This window comes from Myotis lucifugus, unplaced genomic scaffold, assembly GCF_000147115.1.
Source record: "Myotis lucifugus unplaced genomic scaffold, Myoluc2.0 scaffold_57, whole genome shotgun sequence".
In the NCBI taxonomy this organism is placed as follows: domain Eukaryota; kingdom Metazoa; phylum Chordata; class Mammalia; order Chiroptera; family Vespertilionidae; genus Myotis; species Myotis lucifugus.
Window position 1 is genome coordinate 1,447,057 of NW_005871105.1, and position 24,011 is coordinate 1,471,067.

General features: G+C 35.5%; 1 protein-coding gene across 1 annotated transcript in view; it reads left to right on the forward strand.

Annotated features, from left to right (window-relative positions):
* The window catches only part of KPNA5 (karyopherin subunit alpha 5), a 39,367-nt gene extending 18,854 nt beyond the window's left edge, over positions 1 to 20,513 (forward strand). Inside the window, exons 8-14 of the mRNA XM_006089193.3 lie at positions 3,475 to 3,574; positions 7,220 to 7,383; positions 9,873 to 9,951; positions 11,874 to 11,999; positions 12,905 to 13,032; positions 15,834 to 16,012; positions 19,131 to 20,513. Coding sequence (XP_006089255.1) covers positions 3,475 to 3,574; positions 7,220 to 7,383; positions 9,873 to 9,951; positions 11,874 to 11,999; positions 12,905 to 13,032; positions 15,834 to 16,012; positions 19,131 to 19,318 — 964 coding nt within the window. The 3' untranslated portion in view covers positions 19,319 to 20,513. The remainder of the gene's footprint in view (positions 1 to 3,474; positions 3,575 to 7,219; positions 7,384 to 9,872; positions 9,952 to 11,873; positions 12,000 to 12,904; positions 13,033 to 15,833; positions 16,013 to 19,130) is intronic.
* The last annotated feature ends 3,498 nt before the right edge of the window (positions 20,514 to 24,011 follow it).

Here is a 24,011-nt window from a genome sequence, read left to right on the forward strand (position 1 = left end):
GATTGTTTATCTTCTTTTTGTTAAGTTGTATGAGTTCCCTGTAAAATTTGGAGATTCAACCTTTATCTGAGATAGCATTGGCAAATATGTTCTCCCATGCAGTGGGCTTTCTTGTTGTTTTGAGGATGGTTTCTTTTGCTGTGCAGAAGCTTTTTATTTTGATGTAGTCCCATTTGTTTATTTTCTCCTTAGTTTCCATTGTCTTAGGAGCTGTATCGGTAAAGATATTGCTATGATATTTGTCTGATATTTTGGTGCCATTGGATTCTTCTAAGATTTTTATGGTTTCCCGTCTTACATTTAAGTCCTTTAACCATTTTGAGTTTATTTTTGTGTATGGTGTAAGTTCGTGATCTAGTTTCATCTTTTTGCATGTATCTGTCCGATTTTCCCAGCACCATTTATTGAAGAGGGTATCTTGACTCCATTGTATGCTCTTGCCTCCTTTGTCAAATATTAATTGAGCATATTGGCTTGGGTCAATTTCTGGGTTCTCTGTTCTGTTCCATTGGTCTGCTAGTATATGTCTGTTCTTCTGCCGGTACCTGGCAGTTTTGAGAATGGTGGCTTTGTAATATAGCTTGATATCTTGTATTGTGATCCCTCCAACTTTGTTCTTCTTTCTCAGGATTGCTGTGGCTATTTGGGGTCTTTTTTTTATTCCAGATGAATTTTTGGAGAGTTTTTTCTAGGTTTGTGAAATATGCCATTGCTATTTTAATGGGGATTGCATTGAATCTATGAATTGTTTTGGGAAGTATGGACATTTTAATGATGATGATTCTACCAATCCATGAACATGGTTCTTCCATTTGTTTATGTCTTCCTCTGTCTCTTTTTTCAATGTCCTGTAGTTTTCTGAGTACAGGTCTTTTACATCCTTAGTTAAGTTTATTCCTAGGTATCTTAATTTTTTTGGTGCAATGGTAAATGGGATTTTTTTTTTTAGTTTTTCTTTATGTGAGTTCATTTTTGGTGTATAAAAAAACAATAGATTTCTGGGTGTTAATTTTGTATCCTGCTACATTGCCGAATTCATTTATTAAGTTTAGTAGTTTTTTGAAGGAATCTTTAGGGTTTTCTATGTACAATATCATGTCATCTGCGAATAAAGACAGTTTTACTCCTTCTTTTCCAGTTTGGATGCCTTTTATTTCTTCTTGTCTGATCGCTATGGCTAGCACTTCTAGTACTATGTCAAACAGGAGTGGTGAAAGTGGGCATCCCTATCTTGTTCCTGTTCTTAGGGGAAATGGTTTTAGTTTATGCCCATTGAGTATGATGTTGGCTGTAGGTTTGTCATATAAGGCTTTGTTATGTTGAGGTATGATCCTTTTATTCCCACTTTGCTGAGAGTTTTTATCAAGAAAGGGTGTTGGATTTTGTCAAATGCTTTTTCTGCATTGATTGATATGATTATGTGATTTTTGTCTCTCAATTTGTTTATGTGATGTATCACATTTATTGATTTGCGGATATTTTACCATCCTTGCATTCCCGGAATAAATCCCACTTGGTCATGGTGTATGATCTTTCTAATGTAATGTTGGATCTGATTTGCTAGAATTTTAAAAAATATATATATTTTATTGATTTCAGAGAGGAAGGGAGAGGGAGAGAGAGATAGATACATTGGTCAGTTGCCTCATGTAAGCGCCCTGACTGGGGATTGAACCCAAAATCTGGATATGTACCTTTACTGGGAATTGAACCCTGGAGCCTTCGGTGCATAGGAAGGACACTCCAACTAAGCCACACTGGCTAGGGCTTTGATTATTTTCTTAATGCTTAATCTGGGAAGTATAATTAACAGTTTAAACTTATAACAACTTTGTTTGAATTAATACCAACTTAGTCTCAGTATTATATAAAAACTCCTATTCATCTCCGCCCTACCCCCTTTAAGTTGTTATTGTCACAAATTACATCATTATAAGTTGTGTTCCCATTAATATAGATTTATAATTATTGCTTTATGTATTTGTCTTTAATTTGAATAGAAAAAGAAAAATTACAAACCAAAAATACAATAATACATCCTTTTATATTTATGTAATTATTTTAAATGTTCTTTATTTCTACTTATGGTTTTGAGCTATTGTTTATTGTCCTTTCATTTCGACCTAAATGACTTCTTTTTCTCTTACAAAGCAGATCTACTAGTGATGAATTTCTTCAGCTTTTGTTTTTCTGAGTATCGTTTACTTTCTCCTTATTTCTAAAAAATAATTTTGCTGGAGATAGCAATTCTTGATTGACAGTTTTTTTCTTCTAGTATTTTAAATATGTAATTGCATTGCCTCTGTCCTCTATGGTTTTTGTTTTATAATATATTTTTACTGATTTCAGAGAGGAAGGGAGAGGAAGAGAGATAGAAACATCAATGATGAGAGAGAATCATTGATCAGCTGCCTCCTGCACGCCCCACACTGGGGATTGAGCTGATGTCACTGCAGAATAGGGATTACAAAAACAGAATATATATAGGTCGACACTCAACCACTGAGCCACGCCGGCCAGGCTGACCTCTATGGTTTTTTATGAGAAACTAGCTGTTGATCTTAAGGAGAAAAGTACCCAATTAGTCAAAACAAAGGCAAGTATCTTTCATTAGTTATTCAGGGAGCACCCAGACAGGTCAAAACAGGCAAGCAGAATTACTTAAAAACAAAGTCTCCATAGCTCCTTTTGGAACCAAGAACTCATAGTGGGAACTCCAGATTTTGTGTCCAAGGCTGCTGCCAGACTGGGGAGGGGATTGGGTAGGGGTAAATTTTACTGCTAGAAAGCTCTCCTGCTACATTCCAGCTCTTTCCTGGTTAAAAGTTTTCTTGGTTATTGTAAACTTTTGACTGCCTTTGAGAGTTAGAATAAAGTTGATTTTGACAGGATTTGTAAGTTTTTTTCCATATGAAGGTATGGACCCCGTAGCTCCCTTCTCCACCATTTTTGCTGATGTCACTGCAGAATAGGGATTTTTTTGAAAAACAACAACAACATACTTCTAGCAGCTGGGAGATCAAAAATAGTAAGATGGACAATTTGTTAAAAAAGACACACACACACACCAATATCTCTTCTCAACAGCTTATCTTCACTTAATTTGACCCCACATTCCTTGCTTATTGAATTTGTATAATGTATATTCATGGTTAAAAAAAGTAATCTAATACTCTTTTTAAAGTATAAAGAGACAAGTAAATTAATTTCCCATGGCATCATTTATTTTGAACATGTTTTATGTCTTATAAGAATCCACTTAGATCGTAGATTCAAAAATTTAAAAATAGACGCTATGTTTTCTTTTGTTTCTGGAAATATAATGAATTTGAAAAACTACCTTTTCCTATTTTACCAGCTCATTTTGAAGTCCTTATAAAGTATATTGAGAATTTTTATGTTATGATAGAAAATAGCTAAAGAGGAAAAATGAAAGTAAAGTGACAATTCCTTTTTTTTCTTTCACTTTGGCAGGTTATTAACAAATTCAAACAGACTTACAACAACCAGAAATGCTGTATGGGCCCTCTCAAATTTATGTAGAGGCAAAAACCCTCCTCCAAACTTTAGTAAGGTATGAGTAAAATACACAAACTAAGCAACTGTGTATATAAACTTTTAAGTCTCCTTTTAATAGATTTTTAGAGATTGAATGGAAATTATTTTTATTTTAATAACTATTTTCCTTACTGATTAGTCAATGTTTGCACATACACAAAATCAAGAGATATATTGTGAAAAGGAAGTTTTCCTTTCTGCCCCTCCCATACCCACGATTCCCTCTCCTCAGGCAACCACTGTCACTGATGTTTACGTATCTCAGAGTTGACTTTAGAAACCTTCTAGTCTAGTTGTCACTTAGGAAATTGGAGCCCCACACAAGATTAAGGTAATTCATTCAGGTCCACTGTTATAAAATTAAAGTAACTAGTCTAGAGTGGCTTGTGCTTTCACATTGTACTGTTTATGTGTTAGAATATTTTTCCCCATCTACTAATATTCTGCTAAAAGAATAGATCATTTATAAATTCCCAATCCAAGTTGTATTGTCTTCAGTAGGATGTTGTTAGAAAAGTAGAATGTGGGTAAATTTTGGGGATACCATTTTACTCCTTTTGAATTCCACATTTCATCTCAAAAAGTAGATTAAACAATTAGCTTTGATTATATATTTTTTCTTTCTTTTTTGTTTATCTTTATTGTTGAAAGCATTGCAGATGTCCCTGTTATTTCCCCATTGACTCCCTCCTCCCTGCTCTCACTCCCTCCTCAGGCCTTCACCACACTATTGTCTGTGTCCATGGGTTATGCATATATGCGTGTAAGTTCTTTGGTTAATCTCTTCCTGCCCAACCCTCCCATTGAGATTCATCAACCCATTGCATACTTCCTTGTCTGGTTCTATTTTGTTCATCAGTTTCTTTGTTCATTAGATTCCAAATATAAGTGAGATCATGTGGTATTTGTCTTTCTCTGACTGGCTTATTTAACTTAGCAAAATAGTACAACCACTATGAAAAACAGTGTGGAGTTTCCTCAAAAAATAAAAAATGGAACTGCCATTTGACCTAGTGATCCCACTTCTAGGACTATATTCTAAGAATCCCGAAACACCAACCACAAGGAATATATACACTCCTATGTTCATAGCAGTGTTATCTACAATAGCTAAGATCTGGAAGTAGTCCACGTGCCCATCAGTAGATGAATGGATATTTTTTCCATTGATTTTTAGAGTGGAAAGGAGGGAGGGAAGAAGGGGGAGAGGGAGAGAGAGAGAGAAAGAGAGAGAGAGAGAAGAGAAGAGAAGAGAAAGAAAGAAAGAAAGAAAGAAAGAAAGAAAGAAAGAAAGAAAGAAAGAAAGGAAGAAGAGAAACATGGATGTGAGAGAGACATATTGATTGGTTGCATTCTACAGGCTCCCTGACCAGGGCTGGGGATAGAACCTGCAAGCCAGGTACGTGCCCTTGACCTCAGAATCCAATAAGTGACCCTTTGGTGTGCGGGCTGATGCTCTAACCACTTAGCAACATCAACCAGGGCTCCTTTCCCTCTTTTAACTGCATGTATGGAGATGAAAAATACAAAGATCTGTGGGATATTTTGTACCACTGCCTTGATTTGTGCTAAGGTGCTGATAGTTTGACCCACCATTGCTTTTGTACCTTTAATGCAAATGACAACAAAATGAAAAAGACCAGTTATGTGTTAGTATAATTGTGAAAAAAATTTTGGCATAAAAGACCTCCAAATGTTGCAAGAATCCCTCAGGGGTTCATGGACCCCACTTTAAGACCCTCTGGCCTACAACATCATGTAATATCTACTTGACTAATTCCCTGTATTTCTCTGTATTTTCCTTGTTTGTGAGAAGATGGTGGAGCAGAATGTTTTTATTTTGCTCTCTTAAAATAGAAATATGTAGCACTTCATTGCTTTTTACATAAGTAAAAGGATATATATCAGTTACACTAGTTTTTTTAATTTAAAAGTTTATAGTTGCTTTTAAGAACTGATTCTCACGTTTCTTTGTTCAAGGAAGAGGAGGTGGTTGGCAAGGGTGAAGGCATGATTGTTGGGGTAGGATCCAGTTGTGCAGATTCTATTTCCTAACTTACAGATGAACATGTCTGTTTTGTAAGTGAACTGATTTCTGTTCCTGGGTCCTAGGGTCATTTTTACAGGAAGGTCCCAGCAGGGAAGATAAGTGCTTTCAGAAGATTATAGTGTATGTACTGGCAATCTTTAAAATAGAGGTGAAGAGAACATCAATCTAAAATCTTAGAATGTGAAAAAGCTGTCATCACTTTTTATTTGTGGCATTTAACATACAACTCTTACCTGAGAAGAGAGACTAAGAGATGTTAGGTTGCCGATTAAAAAATAAAAACCTTAAAGGAATATATAGGGTGTCCCAAAATTCACGCAAGAAGTAATTTTGATAGAAAACACAGGTTTATAATGAAAAATTGTAAATTTATTATTGATTCATAAAGTATACAGTATGGGGTTATGTATGGAATAGCACATCGGGTAAATGGCCTCCTCGGCTTTGCTGGCACATACGCAAAGCCGTGGTCTTCATTGTCCCTGCTCCTGGGCCATAATTGGTACTTGGTAATGCTTATCAAATTGAAGGGATTGAAATCAAAGGGCAACAGATATTAGAATCTGATTCAATAAACCAAGTAAAATTAGGCTTTTACTTGTTGTTGTTGTTGTTGTTAATACTCATGCAAAATTCAAATCTTGCATGAATTTTGGGACACCCTATAGAATCAATACTGAGTATGGCAATAAAAAAAATTAACATCTCAGTGCTTACTATATGCCAGGCATTGTTCTAAGATGCTACATGCATTCTTACTAATTTAACGATATTCTCTTATCCTGGTTTATAAGTGAAGAATTTGGGGTTTAGAGATACTGGGTTATTTGCACATGGTCACACAGCTAGTGAATAGTGTTTGAACCTAGGTCTCTCTAATTTGAGAGGAAGGATCATAGAATTTATTTAATTCAGCCTCTTTGTTTCACAGATTTAAAAACTGAGTCTCGGAGAGATGAAATGACTTGCTCACCTCACAAATAATTAGTTTTAGTTTTATGCTAGCAGGATTAAAAATCTCTATTGTCTTATGTATTCTTTTAATTGAAGATTTAGGGTTTCAATACATTAGGAAATATAGTTTATTAGTGACTTCCATTAAAAGACCCTTCAGACTTCTTTTTGTGTTTTATACACTTTTACTTCTTAACTGATTATTATACGTACTTCCAATAATGTATATGTAGTAAGTAAAGTGGGATTCATTTAGGTTGGATCACATTCCATGATCATTACATTAAAAACTTAACGGGAATATTTTTACTTCTCTCAGTTTTAGTGTGCCATTTTTGGGGTGTGTTTGTGTATGATTTAGATGTAGACAGAGGATCCCAAATACGTATTTCATTATTTTAAAAAAACTTTAAATTATCATCTAGTGGCTTTTTGTATAAGGTTCAGTATAAGGTTAATTCAGTATTTATTCAGTATAAGATTAATAGGGGTCATAATCAGTGTCATGTTTATATTTGATAATAATTTTAAAACAATAGAATGTTTAATTTCTCTAGTATTAAATGTTAGTTTTAAAACAAATTTCTATATTTTCCTAAAGAAACTTGGTTTTAGGTAGAAAAAAATTTTAAATATTGCCTCTTTCTTCCCTAACAGGTTTCACCTTGCTTAAATGTTCTGTCACGATTGTTGTTTAGCAGTGACTCAGATGTATTAGCAGATGTGTGTTGGGCCCTTTCTTATCTCTCTGATGGACCCAATGATAAAATTCAAGCAGTCATCGATTCTGGAGTCTGTCGAAGATTGGTGGAACTTTTGATGTAACTATAATTTATAATTAATAATTACATGATTGTGAGTTTAGCAGTTAGAGTAATGGCCTCTCAAACATCCCGAGAATCATATGGGAAGGGTTGAAAAGCTGCTATAACCCCACTTTGCAGAATAGCTATAATACTGAAAAGTTGACCCTTAAACTTGTGTCTTATATCCTCTAGTTGGGACTATTCATTTTGTTCATGAATTTCATTAGTTTTATGCTCTTAATGAATGAGAGATACAAGTATGTATGAAATGCCTGTTACCTGCTAGAGTAAGATATTAATGAGTATAGGATGTAGTTCCTGCTCTCCCAGAATGAGTAATTCAGTTAATTGCTCACTACAATTATTAATCTGTGTAAAAGTGAAAATTATTTAGTATTTCACTTGTATTAAAGATAATATGTTTCTCTGTGCTGAGCTATTATTACTATCTTCTTTAAAAAGAACAGATTTTCGATACAAGGAAGTTAAAAACTTCTAAGAGAACTTATTTTAAAAAGGCATTATAATTTTTCATCCCTTTATTTTAAAACATGTATTATCTTCCTTCCTTTCTTCTGCAGTCAGAAAGCCACTAGGTAAGCCCAAACAAGGTAGATGGCAGAAAGAAGAGAGGTCTGAAAAGGGGGTGTGGCTCCAGCATGAAGAAGGTGGGCAGGCAGGTCCAGTGGGGGGATCAGGGCCCATGCTTGAGGATGGCACCAACTAGAATGGAGCAGACAACTAGGCTGGAGCAGATGGGAGCCAGCACCCTGTGGCATAGCAACCTAGCTAGATCAGAAGATTGGTCATACACAGGGTAATTCTGATAATAGAAACTATCTTATTCTCAGAGAATGGATTTATAAATATGGAAAGGAAAAAAGCCAGAAAAATCTTGTGTGATACTAAATTAGAGTTGGAAATGGACTCTAATGTGAACTCATGGCTTTCAACATTAAAGAGCTAGATCTAGAAACAAATATACTAATATATGTAATTTTGCGCGAGAGTGTGTCTGTGTGGGGGGGTGGGGGGGACGGTGCACGCGCGCGTGCATTTCTCTTAAAAGGGCTTGGGAGCCGTGACACATTTATACTTGTTAGCTGAGCACACCAAATGTCCAGGTTTTTAAACACTGCTCTTCATTAACAGGAACCAGGATTCTTGGAGAAATAGCTGATTCTAAGGCTGAGACTGATAAAACATAAGATGTACTCAGAAAGTAATGACTGCTCAAAGAATGAATAAATGTTAAAAGAACACAGAAGTCCACTTGAAGGGACTTCTACTGTTCAAACCTGGGATGATTTGAGCATTGAAATAAATTTATAGTAATACTAGAGGCCCGGTGCACAAAAATTTGTGCACTCGGTTGGCGTCCCTCAGCCCGACCTGTGCCCTCTCACAGTCTGGGACCCCTCAGGAGATGTCCACCTGCTGGCTTAGGTCTGCGCCCAGGGAGATCGGGCCTAAGCTGGCAGTCAGACATCCCTCTGGCAGCCCGGGAGCCCTCGGGGGATGTCCACTTGCCAGCGGGGAGCAGGCCTAAGCTGCAGTCGGACATCCTTGGCGCTGCTGAGGAGGCGGGAGAGGCTCCTGCCAACACCACTGTGCTGGCAGCCATCAGCCTGGCTTGTGGCTGAGCAGAGCTCCCCCTGTGGGAGCACACTGACCACCAGGGGGCAGCTCCTGCATTGAGCGTCTGCCCCCTGGTGGTCAGTGTGTGTCATAGTGACCAGTCATTCCCAGTTGTTCTGCTGTTAGGGTCAATTTGCATATTACCCTTTTATTATATAGGATATTAGAACTTATTGAATAAAATAGGAGTCCATGAGTCCACACTAAAATAAGTACATAGGTCAATAGATAGAGAAGGCATGTAGTTGGAATGATAGTATTAGAAAATCATCATTGGCAACAATACTAATAATTATTAATAATCCAGACACTAAGCATCAACAGATGCTTAAACTATTGGTGAAAGTGGGTAAGGGATGGGATTTTACATAGCCTATAAGTATTTCCTCACAAAATGTGAATTATAAAAGGAAAAATAGTAATCTAACAGACACCATCTTAATTAAGCAAGCAGAGTTCAGTGCCACTATAATGTACAAAACAGATACCATATGCTATCCAAAACTATGTAATAAAAAGACTAGCATTTGTGTTATCCCAGCCAAAGTATATACCTTGTGTCTTAATCATGAGGAAACATTGGACAAAACCAAATAACTGGCTTGTTTTCATAAAAAAGGTCAAGATCAAGAAAATCAAGGAAAAATTAAGTAATTGTTTTGAATTAAAGGAGATTGACAGCTGGGTGCACCACATGATCCTAGATTAGATTCTTTATTATGGAGATAATTATGGGATAATTAGTGAAACTTGAATGGATTCTCTGGGTAAAGAGTATATGGGATTTTTTTGGGTACTATTTTTACAAATTCCTGTAAATTTTAAATTCTTATATAGTGTGTAAGTTAATATTTTTATTATTTTAGGCACAATGATTATAAAGTTGTATCACCTGCATTAAGAGCAGTTGGTAATATTGTGACTGGTGATGATATTCAAACACAGGTGAGTTCAGACTTTTTAATAGGATAAACTAACATAATTATATAGGCATCTATAATGTAAGCATATTCTTGATAATAAGTGATCAGACTCAAATACATCCATGTGAAAGTACTATCCTAGAGCTATATCAATATGAAGAAGTACATGATAGGAGTTAGGCTCTTGAGAGATTTGCAATTCAATTGGAGAGAAAAATATATATTAAAACAACATAAATTACCCTAGGTAGTATATGTTTTCTGAGAGCAGATTGATCAGTAAATGCTATAAAAGTTTAAAGAAGAAATCAGTGTACTAAGAAATCAATAGATTCCACAAAGGAGTTGGAATGAAAGCTAGATCTTAAAAGTAGAGGACATAAGTAGACGAGAAGAGATTTATGTGCCAGACATGTATGGAGGTATGTTTAAGAGGCATTAAACTTGATTGGAGAAGAAACTGTTAGTGAGAGGATGATTGATTATAAATAAGTTAGAAGTGGGGTTAGAAATGAAATGGCCTTTTATAGTAGACTAGAGGCCCGGTGCACGAAATTCGTGCATGGGTAGGGTACCTAGGCCTGGCCAGTGATCAGGGCCGATCAGGGCCTTCCAGCTGCCGGCCTGGGCCTTCCTTTGTTCCACACCGCCCCCTGGTGGTCAGCGCATGTCATAGCAAGCAGTCAAACTCCCAGTCAGTCGAACTCCCGAAGGGACAATTTGCATATTAGCCTTTTATTATGTAGGATTGAAGACCTAGGTTATGAGAATGAAAGGAAAGACAGCAAGGAAACACTTTCTGAATTGGTAATTAACTATGTGTGTGAGATATCATAAAAGGTGTGATATCAAGATTGACATCAGATCTGGTATAGATAGTCTTTCTAGAAACTTCAACTCTGTAACACATTATATTCTGTTTTGTTTGCCACCATATAGTAAACTTTTTATTCTAATTTTTGTGTTTTGTTTTCATTTTAATCCTTAAAAGTTCTATTTATATACCTTAATTATGAAATAATTGATCCTTAGTAATTGATAGTTACTAAGGAATGTAAAAGAACAAAGCAGAATATACTTCTTTACAATAGAAAAGTGTAATAGTAAAATTTTTAAAATATATTTTTATTGATTTCAGAGAGGAAGGGAGAGGGAGAGAGATAGAAACATCAATGATAAGAGAGAATCATTGGTCTACTGCCTCCTGCATTCATGCCCCCTACTGGGGATTGAGCCCGCAACCGAAGTATATGCCCTTGATGGGAATCGAAACTGGGACCCTTTAGTCTGTGGGCTGATGCTCTATCCACTGAGCCAAACTGGCCAGGGCTATTTATTGATTTTAGAGAGGTGAAGGGAGAGAGAGAAATATCGATGTGAGAGAGAACATTGATTGGTTGCCTTCTGTACATGTCCTGATCGGGGATCCAACCTAAAACCTTTCAGTATACAGAATGATGCTTCAACCGAGTCACCCTGGCAAGGATGGAACAGTAAAATTTTTAATGAAACTAATAGACTTATTTCTACATGTTAAGGTTTCTTAACAGTTATGGAATTAGTTACTTTCAAGCTATTTGGTGTGTGTGTGTGTGTGTGTGTGTGTGTGTGTGTGTGCGCGTTTTCCCCATCAATTCATTTGGCAAAACTAGAGGATGGATCCTAACCAGTCACTATATTGTCTTCAAATAGTTATTTCAGTTAAACTCTGAGTGCATTTATAAACTTGAAGGACACAACTCTGAGTGCATTTCACTACAACAACACTAGAAAGGTTTTGGCAAAGTGGGACGGTAGAAGACAGCAAGTGCCTAAGTTTTACTTTGAGAGGAATTTTTTTAAGTTTTCAGAATGGTTTTTGCATTTCTAAATAATTCATGAGTATATTTTTGTTTAGTTTTTTATTTTCTATAAAACTGTTTCCATTTCTAACTTTTGTTTTAGGTAATTTTGAATTGCTCTGCATTACCCTGTCTCTTACACTTACTGAGTAGCCCAAAGGAGTCAATCAGAAAAGAAGCCTGCTGGACTGTTTCTAACATTACTGCTGGAAATAGAGCTCAGATTCAGGTAAATGCCTTTCAGATCTGAGAAAACAGGAAGATCTCAGAAGTTAGTTTGGAAAAAAGTCAACATTTTATCAGTGATGTATTTTAGTGAGTTACTGAAAAAGATTATTGAAAAGTATTTGAAAATTATTTTCAAGAACATAGCCTTTCCTCCTCTAAAATAATTACTTATAGTATTCTAAAGAGGAATAGCAATTATATAGATACAAGTACATATGCATATACATATGCATATGCATATACAATTATGTGCAAATGTGGTTGTCTCTCACATGTGTCCGACATAATGGTTAGGCTTTAAAAAGGGATTGCTTTTTGTTAATTTTTAAAAAGTTAGACAATGATCTCAAAACTGTTAAATAATGATCTATTAGGACCCTATTAAACTCTTCAGTCAGTAATTACCTGATCCATCATCTGCCTTATGTTTTATCATCTTTAAAATTTACATTCGTGCTAATATATTCTCCAGTCTTTGTTTTGTTTTTCTGTTAATTCTCACCAGAGGATATTTTTCCATTGATTTTAGAAAGAGTGGAAGGCAGGAGGAGAGAATGAGAGAGAGAAACTTTGATGTGAGAGAGACACATCAATTGGTTGTCTCCCACATGTGCCCAACCAGGGCCAGGGATCGAGCCTGCAACTGAGGTTATGTGCTCTTGACCGGAATCGAACCTGGGATCTTTCAGCCTTAGGGCTGGTGCTCTACCCACTGAACCAAACCGGCTAGGGCTGTATTCTCCAGTCTTAAAAAGAAAGTAAGTGAACTTTTGTTGAAAGATTGGAAATAAAATATTTCCAAAAAGCCTGCCATTTAAAGCCATTGAGTTTCAAGATTCCTCTTCTTACTAATATATTTAAAACTATATTTGCATTGATTTTGCTGTAACAGTTTTTTCTCTTCAGTCAGTTATAGATGCAAATATTTTTCCTGTTTTGATTGAGATTCTTCAGAAAGCAGAGTTTCGCACCAGAAAAGAAGCAGCTTGGGCTATAACTAATGCAACATCAGGAGGCACTCCAGAACAAATAAAGTATGATACAAATTTTTAAAAATTGTTTTTTAAATGTAAATGAGATTTTTACAAATTTAAAAAATACATACTTTTTCTTTGTTTATAAACCTAAAACATTATTTCTGTCTATTTAATAAGAATTTGTAATGTGAAAATATAGCATTTGTTATATCAGTTATTTATTTATAGTGGTTTTAATTTTTTCATATAAAGTATGATTAACATCATTCTCGTCAGACTACGAAAAATCAGAATTTAAAAAGCTGAAAAATATAGTCTATGTTAATTTGCAAAATATACTGACATGGGCATTATATTTATCTTAGATCATTAAAGTCATATACATGTAACTTTATTATATAGAAATGGCTAATAAATTTAAATATCTACTTATTTAAACTATAATTGAAATAGGAAATAGACATTTCTTTATATAATAATGCTCTTCCAATCACTGTTAGCCTTACCTGTAGATTGGATCTTTTATTTTTCTATAGTAGTTTTCTTCTTCATGGAAGCTTTTTTAAATCTAGCCCTTTTATTGTTTATTTGCTTCTTTCTTTTACTAACAATACAAATGGTAGGTACATGGCCTTTGAAATCAGCCTGCCTCCAAATCCTGCTTCTTCAGAAAAGTTGTGACCTTGATAAAGTCATTTAACTTCTCTGATCCACAATTCCTTCATTTTTAAAATGAATTTAATAATGGATAGTACTTTATAGTAGTATCTTGACAATTAAATGCAGTTTATACATTTAAAGTGCGTAGCAAGGTACCTAAATATGTTCTGTACTAAAATTAGCTGCTGTTATTATTTGTATTAATCATAACTTTTATTATCAGATTGATTTCTAAGTCTCTTTTCATCTTGTGCTTTTATTCTCCCCCACTCCCCACCCCACACATAGCAAAGTTCCACTTTGCACCTCTATGAAAGCCTGACTTCCTACAGACTCTTCTTGTTCTGAGGATCCCTCCAAGAAACTCAGGACTTTTTAAGTTTGCGAAGTGACTGTTTAGAAAGTATTTTCTAATGAGTATTTGATTTGTTTCTTAATATATAAAAGAAGTCAGGCTACTATGCTATTTTACAAATCACAGGATTTTGAAGTCTACCTATTGGGAGATCATTGTTTAATATTGCCTTCTCTCCTGCTCTCTCAGATTCCTATCACTATATGTTAATGACATTCTTCTCTGCTTTTTATTTTCCATTCCACCTATTTGCTCTAATCAATATTTTCACTTCATTTGTATCATGAATACAAGAAGTAATAAAACAAGATCTTTCTTTTGTTCTGGCTTGTATTTTTTTTAATGCTAATGTGATTTTTTTAAAAAATATATTTTATTGATTTTTTTTACAGAGAGGAAGGGAGAGAGATAGAGAGTTAGAAACATCGATGAGAGAGAAACATCGATCAGCTGCCTCCTGCACATCTCCCACTGGGGATGTGCCCGCAACCCAGGTACATGCCCTTGACTGGAATCGAACCTGGGACCCTTCAGTACCGCAGGCCAACACTCTATCCACTGAGCCAAACCGGTTTCGGCAATGCTAATGTGATTTTTATCTGCTTTGGGACCCAAAGTTAGTTTGTTCACCTCAAACAGTTGTATTTTTAAAAAATATATATTTTTACCATTATGTCTATTCCATTTATTATTTCCTAATTTATTAGTGTGAGTCAAGTATCTAAATGGAGATTATTATTTTTCTAACCATTTCACCATTTCATTTAGTCTACATATATGGGAAGAGGTCTCTTGATCTCAGATTAGGTTTAGTGTGCATACTGCTAATACTGTGGCGTGTTTAATGTTGCCAGTTGTGTTCAATCATTTCAGTTATTGAGCACCAGGTGCTTTCACATCTTTTATCTCCTTTTACTTCATAATTCTGTGAGATAGCTATTCATTCAACAAATATATTTGATGGGTTACAATATAGTATATGGCAAGTGAGTGCTCCAGTAAAGGTATGTACGCTTTAAAAAAAAGGATTGAAACTAACTTTTATTGAATGCCTACTGTATTCTCATAGCAACCCTCTGAGTTTGGTATGGTTATTATCCCCATTTTAAGATGGAGAAACTGAGGCCTAGTGCAGTTAGTCAGAGTCACACATAAGGAGTGAAATTGGGATTTGAAACCATGCAGTCTGACTTCAGAGCATGTTTATTTTTTTTTTTATTCTTTATGTTTAAATGGACTATTTGTCAAGTCAACAAATCAGTTACTTTATTTACATTATAGAAAATGGAAAAAGAGCTAACAGGAACTAGAAAAGAACAAAGCATTATAAAAATGATTTCGTGAACATTATTTATTTAAATTATTCACAACATGGCCCGTTTTGCTCCTAGAAGGCTTCTATGCTTCTGAAACAAAACATATGTTTCAGAACATTAGCTATGATTATATTTGTGGGAAACTTCCTGAAATTTTTTTTAGATGCCCCTCCTCCCTCTCATTTCTACCTATCACCTCATATGACCCCTTAAAAACATAGGCCCACCCTTAAAAACAAACAAGCCTCTAACCCACTTAGTGTTGATGTGCCAGATTATGTCTATTTTTGTAATATTTGTAATACCATTTATTGTTAATTATGAGAACAGGAGAGTAATAACATGTTTTCAGGTTTCTGTGTAAGTGAATATTTAATTGTTTTTAATTTTTGAGTTAACAGGGATACTTTACTTAATTGTTTATATAACATTTCACTAAAGAATATTTTCATGTTGTTGCCATAAATAATATTTAAGTCTTTTTCAATGTTATTTCTCCCCACCTTTTTTTTTTAATTACTCTGAAGGTATTTGGTAGCTTTAGGCTGCATTAAACCACTTTGTGACCTATTGACTGTTATGGACTCTAAGATAGTCCAAGTGGCTTTAAATGGACTTGAAAATATTTTACGTCTTGGAGAACAAGAATCTAAGCAGAATGGGATGGGTATTAATCCATACTGTGCTCTCATTGAAGAAGCATATGGTAAGCAGTCAGTTAAAAACATAATTACATTGATGTAATTGCAGTGCACATGTAGATTTGTGTTCCACATTTTAACATTTTGGGAAAATTTTATATTTCTACATAACATCACTTTTAATAGCCACATAATGTTATAGTGAGTGAAGATTGCAGGTCGCTTTAGCCATATTGAGTGCAGTTTTAGCCATATTCTTGCGGTTGATCCCTAGTTTGTTTCCGTTTTCTTTACCACTTTACATGTGCTAAAATAAGCATCTTACCAAATATAATTTTTTCTGTTGAAATAATATTTTGGGATGAATTTTTAGGAATGCTATTGCTGAGTTCTACGCATAGACTTCTTTTTAAGCTTTTGGTATGTTTTCTGTTTTGCTTTCCAAAGGTATGTTACATGGTGGTGTCACTGGCATTGTATGAATCTACCCTACAACCTCTTGTTTTGTTGATTTTTCTGATTTAGCAGATGTTACTTTTATATGCCTCTTGTTTTATTTCATGTATAAGCTGGTGTGTATTTTCCATGTATTGATGTATTTATTCATCCGAATTGCATGTTTATTATACTTTGTCCAATTACCCATATGTCTCTCCTTTGCTAAAAATTTGAATTAATTTTATTTTACAGTTGTTTACTTAAATATGGCTCTTCTCAATTTTTTACCTTTTTGTTTTAATAAGACAAATCATGTTCACTTATATTTAATAAATGACTCAATCTAATCTTTTATTCCTTCAAAATTTACCAAAGTCATTGCCCCTACAGAGATTTGGTGAATTTTTTTTTTTTTACTAACTAAATATTTCTTTTTTTAAAATTAATTTTTAGAGAGAGAGGAAGGGAGAGGGAGAGTGAGAGAAATATTGATGTGAGAGCAAAACATCAGTGTGAGAACAAAACAAGGATCAGCTGTCTCCTGCACACTGCCTACCTGGGATGGAGCTCACAACCTCAGGCATGTGCCCTGACCAGGAATGGAACCAGCAACCTTTTGGTCCACAGGATGGCGTCCAAGCAACCGATCCACGCCTGCCAGGGCTTGGCTAGATATTTCTGATTGGCCTCATTTAACTTAACTTACATGAACTCACATGGAATCTATTTTAGGATAAGGAATAAATCTAAGTTGATTATTTTCCTTTTAATATATTTCTATTAAATATTTACTTCTGTCTTAAGTATTGTATGCTGATTATATTATATGGTGATTCAAGCTTTTATTTATGACTAGAGGCCTGGTGCACAAAAATTTGTGCACTCGGGGGGGGTCCCACAGCTCGGCCTGTGCCCTCTCGAAGTCTGGGACCCCTCGGGGGATGACCACCTGCTGGCTTAGGCCTGCTCCCCAGGGGATCGGGCCTAAGCTGGCCGTCAGACATCCCTCTGGCAGCCCGGGAGCCCTCGGGGGATGTCCACTTGCCAGCAGGGAGCAGGCCTAAGCTGCAGTCAGACACCCTTAGTGCTGCTGAGGAGGCGGGAGAGGCTCCTGCCACCACCACTGTGCTGGCAGCCGTCAGCCTGGCTTGTGGCTGAGCAGAGCTCCCCCTGTGGGAGAGCACTGACCACCAAAGGGCAGCTCCTGCATTGAGCATCTGCCCCCTGGTGGTCAGTGTGTGTGACCAGTAATTCCCAGTCCTTCTGCTGTTAGGGTTAATTTGCATATTACCCTTCTATTATATAGGAGGATTTTTTTTTAATCCTCACCCGAGGATATTTTTCCAGAGAGTGTAAGAGAGAGGGAAAGACAGAGAGAAACATTGATGTGATCGATTGGTTGCCTCCTGACCAGGGCCCAGGCTGGGGAGGAGCCTGCAACCAAGGCAGGAGCCCTTGACTGGAATCGAACCTGGGACCCTTTGGTCCACAGACTGACGCTCTATCCACTGAGGCAAAACCGCTAGGGCTTAGCTTTTTTTTTTAATGACTAGCGGCCCAGTGCACAGATTCGTGCACCAGTGGGGTCCTTTGGCCTGGCCTGCGGGGATCGGGCTGAAACCAGCTCTCCAACATCCCCCTAGGGGTCCCGGGTTGCCAGAGGGTGTAGGCCAGACCAAGGGACCCAACTGGTGCATGATTGGGGCTGAGGAGGGACTGAAAGAGGGCTCCAGGGTGTGTCCGGCTCATCTTGTCCTGTCCGGCTCATCTCGCCCAGTCCCGATTGGCTGGACCCCAGCAGCAAGCTAACCTACCAGTCAGAGCGTCTGCCCCCTGGTGGTCAGTGTGCGTCATAGTGACTTGTTGAAAGATCAAACAAATGGTCAGACAGTTAGTATATTAGGCTTTTATTATATAGGATTCTTAAACCAAACCTGGGATATTAATTTTTATTTCAGTTTATATAATGTGATTGGTTAAGACATTACATAATTATAAAATATTAATCACTGATTTAAGAATATTTCTTTACTACAGTCATTATTTTGGCTCCAAATTATGGAAGATTTTGGGCTATTCTATGTTTGTGTATAGATATGACTACTTTGCTAATTCTTTCAATCCTGCAATTGGATAAGTGAAGAGGTTTGTCTAATTAAATAAATATTTTCAGCATTACCCAGACCTATGTGTAGATTTCTTTTTCTTGTGAGCTATAGATTCTCTTCTCAAAATGGTCTTTTTCAGTTTCATTTATTTAGGTTGTAAATTATACAGTAGCTACATTGGATTTACAAATAGTACTCATTTATTATATATTGATACTCTCTGGTTCATTCTGTGCGAGAATGTGTTTGCACACATTTTACTTTTTTTGTTTGTTTTGTTGCTTTTCATTTTTGTGCTTTCCATTTAGCATAATTACTCTGGAAAAGACCTGTGGATAATCTAAAACTGTCATTTTAAGATTGAGAAACTGAAGTAGAGAGTGACTAAACTTATTTGGACAAAATCACAAAGCAGAAAGGAGTCTGTGATCTTCTTACCCTCAGGCCTGTGTTACTCTCTCTTAGCACACTGCTCCATACTCTCATTTTTAAGTAAAAAGCATAAGTGTTGGCTATCAGTAAGTGCAAAAATTAGATAAAAATAAGTCCCATTACCAGTTATTTGATTGATTATTTTGGTTTAAATATATATTGAAACTTGAGTAACAATTTTATGTATATATGCTTTGAATAACAGGTCTAGATAAAATTGAATTTCTACAAAGCCATGAAAATCAAGAAATTTACCAAAAGGCCTTTGATCTGATTGAACATTACTTTGGTGAAGAAGACGACGACCCCACCATTGTACCTCAGGTGGATGAAAACCAGCAACAGTTTGTATTTCATCAGCAGGAAGCACCAATGGAAGGGTTTCAGCTTTAACTGGGTGGAGGAAAGAATTAACGGCTAAAAAGGGTAGCTTCCAATAGCTCGTCTTTGTTACCATATCAGTAGGAATGTTTGATATGTTCTTATGTAGAACAGAAAAGGAGTTGATGCACTTTTAAAAGCAAACAAAACAAAAGTTTCTAGTCAGCTGCAACCTCTCAGTATAGTTTTGTTTTTATTTTGCTGTGCCTGTATATATGTATTTTATTGTTTTATCTGTTCCTTAATCTATTCATGAGCAATTAAATACATTATGAAGTTATTTAATAACTTAAGCTTGAAAAGGAGAACTTTGGTAAGGTATTACATATGGTTCTGAATTTTTTTCTAGCATTCTTGAAAACTGCATATTAGCAGTCCAGGTAGTTAGAATTGCATTGTGGCAGCAAGTCTGACAGGCCCAATCTCTACTAAATCTACCTCTATCTTGAAGCAAAAACACGTCAGAAGCATTAGTATAAAAGCTAAATTAAAATGTGAAAATAATCTATTACCTTAAATTATAAATCACTGTGCTGGAGGTTATACTTTGCAAAAATAAGTTGCAACAGAAAAAGCTGTAACATTTATTTATAAAACACAGAAGAAATATTGATAATTAAAATGTGGCAATTGTGAAGAGAGAAGCTGTTCTTCATGTTGAACACAGTAAAATGATTACACATTAAATATTTGTGTTTTTAACATATAAATGCTATTGTATTAGCATATTTTGTATTTTGACCAAAAATGCTACCATTTTTGAAATAGTGTTTTATAATTTTTCACTCTTTATTTAAAAAAGCGTAATTTTAAGGGATGCCAGCATCAGTGTAAAGTCGTGCTGATAGTAAAAATAATACTATATGTAATTCTCTGATTTTTCACAGCAGTAATTGAAGTTTCATTTTCTGTGTATTAGTGAATTTAGGTACTTGAATGGCGAAATTATCCTGAAGAAGTCACCTTGATATGTGCTAGTCAATATACTTAATGTTTGGACACGAAAAGATGATATTTATGAAAATTGATAAGGATTCTTTAATATAGTTGAAATCTGCATTAGGATATTTTTAATATTCAGATTTTCATACTGCTGTGTTATCAATCAGTGTATTACATTACATTTATATCAGATTGGTCAATATAATGTGTGTGTTTTATGTATTAAAGGCAAAACCTCTTCAAACTGAAACTTTTTAAAAAGTTTCAATAGAAAAGTTATATATATTTATGTGTGGGTAAATATATATGTATGTGTCTGTGTGTTATTCTCACAGTACTATACTTGGTAAAGTTTACGCAGACATGGTACTGTTGAACTCAGCTTTTTCATTTATAGTTATATGCAGGCTATTTACATTTCCAATTATATAACTAAAATACTTATTTAAAAATTAGCTTACAACTGTTTTAAGATGGGAACTGAAGCATTTTTTATGATTCATAGTCTATTCTGTAAAGAAAGATTTCACTTATGATAGCATTTATAATGTTTCTGCTGGAAATCAGAGGCATGTTATAAGAAGAAAATGTATATATGAGTACTTTTAAATAGTATGAAACTTTGTAAATTATGTATCATGAAACTAAGCTTTTGGCAAGAGACTTAAAACCCACAACTATAAAGTACAGGTTTAAGTGGTGTTTAAATGCTGACTGTATCTGCCAAACTTCTTTTATATTAAGCAGAAGATTGTATTTGTGTCCTTTTTATTGTAGTGGAAGTTACGAAGTTTAGTATAAAAAGTTTCTTTTGCATTATGTATCTTCAAAAGAACAGGGTATATTAAGGATTAGCAAATTTATCAGATAAACATTTTTTTGTGGTATAGATGATTCTAAGTATAAGGAGACAGGGTATTCCACTCTTTCTATTCAATTGAACTTAATAATATAGCATAATTCATAAACTAGCCAGCCGTGCCTGCTTTTATTTTGAGGACACTGTAATCACATTAATAAATCTCTAAGCCAAACCTTTCAAACAAATAGTTCTTATAGAAGGAAAAATAATATATATATGTTTGTGCCCATGCACACACATATAGAATGATGTCAGAGGAGGATTTTAATTTTTTTGCCACTAAAATAAACATTATATCTCTAAGTACAAATGTGACCATATTTTAAGCATTCAAATATAAAATTATGTTTAATTTCATGGACCTGTTATGTGGGTAATTAATTTGATTAGATTTGAATGCAAGAGATAGTAATAGTTGGAATCAGCTATTGGTGTGGTGGTGACTATTGAACCAAGACTAGCAAAGACTTTGTTTGTAAATTTATTTTTTAATACGACTACTTTTTTCAAATGTACTATTTAAAGTATTCCAAAATGTGTTTTCATTAATCTTCACTGACCTATAGGGGGAAAAATGTTTTAACTTCTTTTCCTAAGATTCATTATATTTAAATCTGAGAAAAACTGTGCCCTACCCCTAAAATTAAAACATCTAAAGGGGGAACACATGCAACATTAATGCAGAAATTAATATAATACTTGAAAGAGTCCTATACATTTATTGCAGTAAATTCGGTGTTTTGTTTTGTCTGAATTTGAATTTTTAATAGTTAATCTATGCAATTTTGCTTACTGTTGTACATTTGTAAGTACTTGAGTCACTGGACTGTTCTTTTGTTTTTTTTTGTTTTTTTACTATAAGTTTTATTTTTAAAGGTGTGTTCCTAGGACTTAATTCTTAGTGTCATTTTGTTCTCTTACTGGTAGCACCAGAACAAGAAAGCAAAAAATAAATACATTTTTTTTTATAATAAAAAAAGCATAATATGCTAATTAGACCAGACAGCCGAACAAAGCCAGGGCTGCAAGGGCCAAGCCCCTCGCATGAATTTTGTGCTTCAGGCCTCTAGTAATAATACTATCTAATAAAAGAGTAATATGCAAATTAACCATCACTCCACAACAAATATGGCAGTGCCATGGTGGGGGGTGAGGGGACGCTGGCAGCGTCGCCCCGGTGATGCGAGCCTGGAGATGCGAGCCCAGTGTCCCGCGCCCCGGCCAAGCGGAGGGAGGGACTGAGGGCCCAGCGTCCCATGCCCCGGCAGTGCAGAGGGAGGGGCCTCTGGCCAGAGACTCGGGAGTGGGACGCTGGCGTCGTTGCAGGCCGGGCTAAGGGACTCCCCCCCCCCACCCCCATGCACGAATTTCGTGCACCGGGCCTCTAGTAATAAAATAAAACTTGCTGGCATAGAAATAACATATCATTTGGTAACTATAAAACCTATTTGCAATTAAAGCTTGATTTGTTTGATAAAGGACTAAAAGAAGCATTACCTTTGCCTTCATATTTTTCTTCTCTTATGAAGGAACATTATGGAAAAAATGTTATAACATAAAAGTCTTAGTGGAGCCGAAACCGGTTTGGCTCAGTGGATAGAGCGTCGGCCTGCAGACTGAAGGGTCCCGGGTTCGATTCCGGTCAAGGGCATGTACCTTGGTTGCGAGCATATCCCCAGTGGGAGGTGTGCGGGAGGCAGCTGATCGATGTTTCTCTCTCATCGATGTTTCTAGCTCTCTATCTCTCTCCCTTCCTCTCTGTAAAAAATTAATAAAATATATTTAAAAAAAAAAAAGTCTTAGTGGATTTTGGTTGCTGTTTTAAACTCGGCAATCTACTGGCTGCTGTGTGAAACTGAAATCCAAGTATTGTTAACGTTTACTCATTTTAGTTCATAGCATTATTGTTTTATGTAATGTGACATATTAGGAGCCGTTATGTAGGCTCTAAAAGGATAACATATCTTTAAGTTCTGATTGGGGAGTGGGATGAGGCAGGGATAATGTTAGCTAACTAAATAAACCAACATTTGAGCAGTATACAATATTATGAAATGTTACAGCACTCTATTAAAAATAATAAAATACTATTTTACAATTGCATTTACATATGTCTATTTCATTTGCTCTCAGATTATATGTGTATTCGTAGCACAGCAAAAACAGACACCATCATTGGTTAAAATTCCATCCACTTTCTAAAACCAATAAGACTTGTTTGTTGTATATCGGATTGAAGCTGTGTGTTGCTTTTATTTTAGAATCTATAAATTTTGCTCTAATAAGGAAAATGTCTAATATATTTTTGTATCTCAAGCCATGGCAACTACTTCACAGGTTTAATTGAGATTTTTCCTTTTCTGTTATTTAATGCAATACAATGCATTTATCTAAGGAATAAAGTTTTAAACCTAATAAATAGAAATCAGAGGGTTTAACTTTCTTAATTACTCTGGAACATAAGGTCACACAGTAGCCAAGCCTAGGCCCCCCTAACCTAGTGCTTTATCTTCTTTCACCACTATGTTTTTTCATTGGGTGGCTTCATTTCCTTCAGTATTTGAAACTGTTGATCACAGAGCAGTGAAAGTAATTGGATCAGTTATTTTTAGGGTATGCTGTTCCCAGTAAGGCAGTCTGCAACTTTAGGGGCAAATGAGTTACTGAAAATGTATGAAGGAACAATGTACAGGTAAAAAAGTAGACTTCAGTGTGCAGTAGCGTTCTACTGGTCCCTTTAAAAGGGGAGAAAAGTAAAAAAAAATTGTTTTCCCTTCACCGTTTTCACCCATCTCCCTTCTGGCAACCATCGGTTTGTTCTCTGTTTCTATGAGTCTGGTTTTGTTTTGTTTGTTTGTGTTTGTATTTTTAGATCCCACATATAAGTGAAATAATATAGTC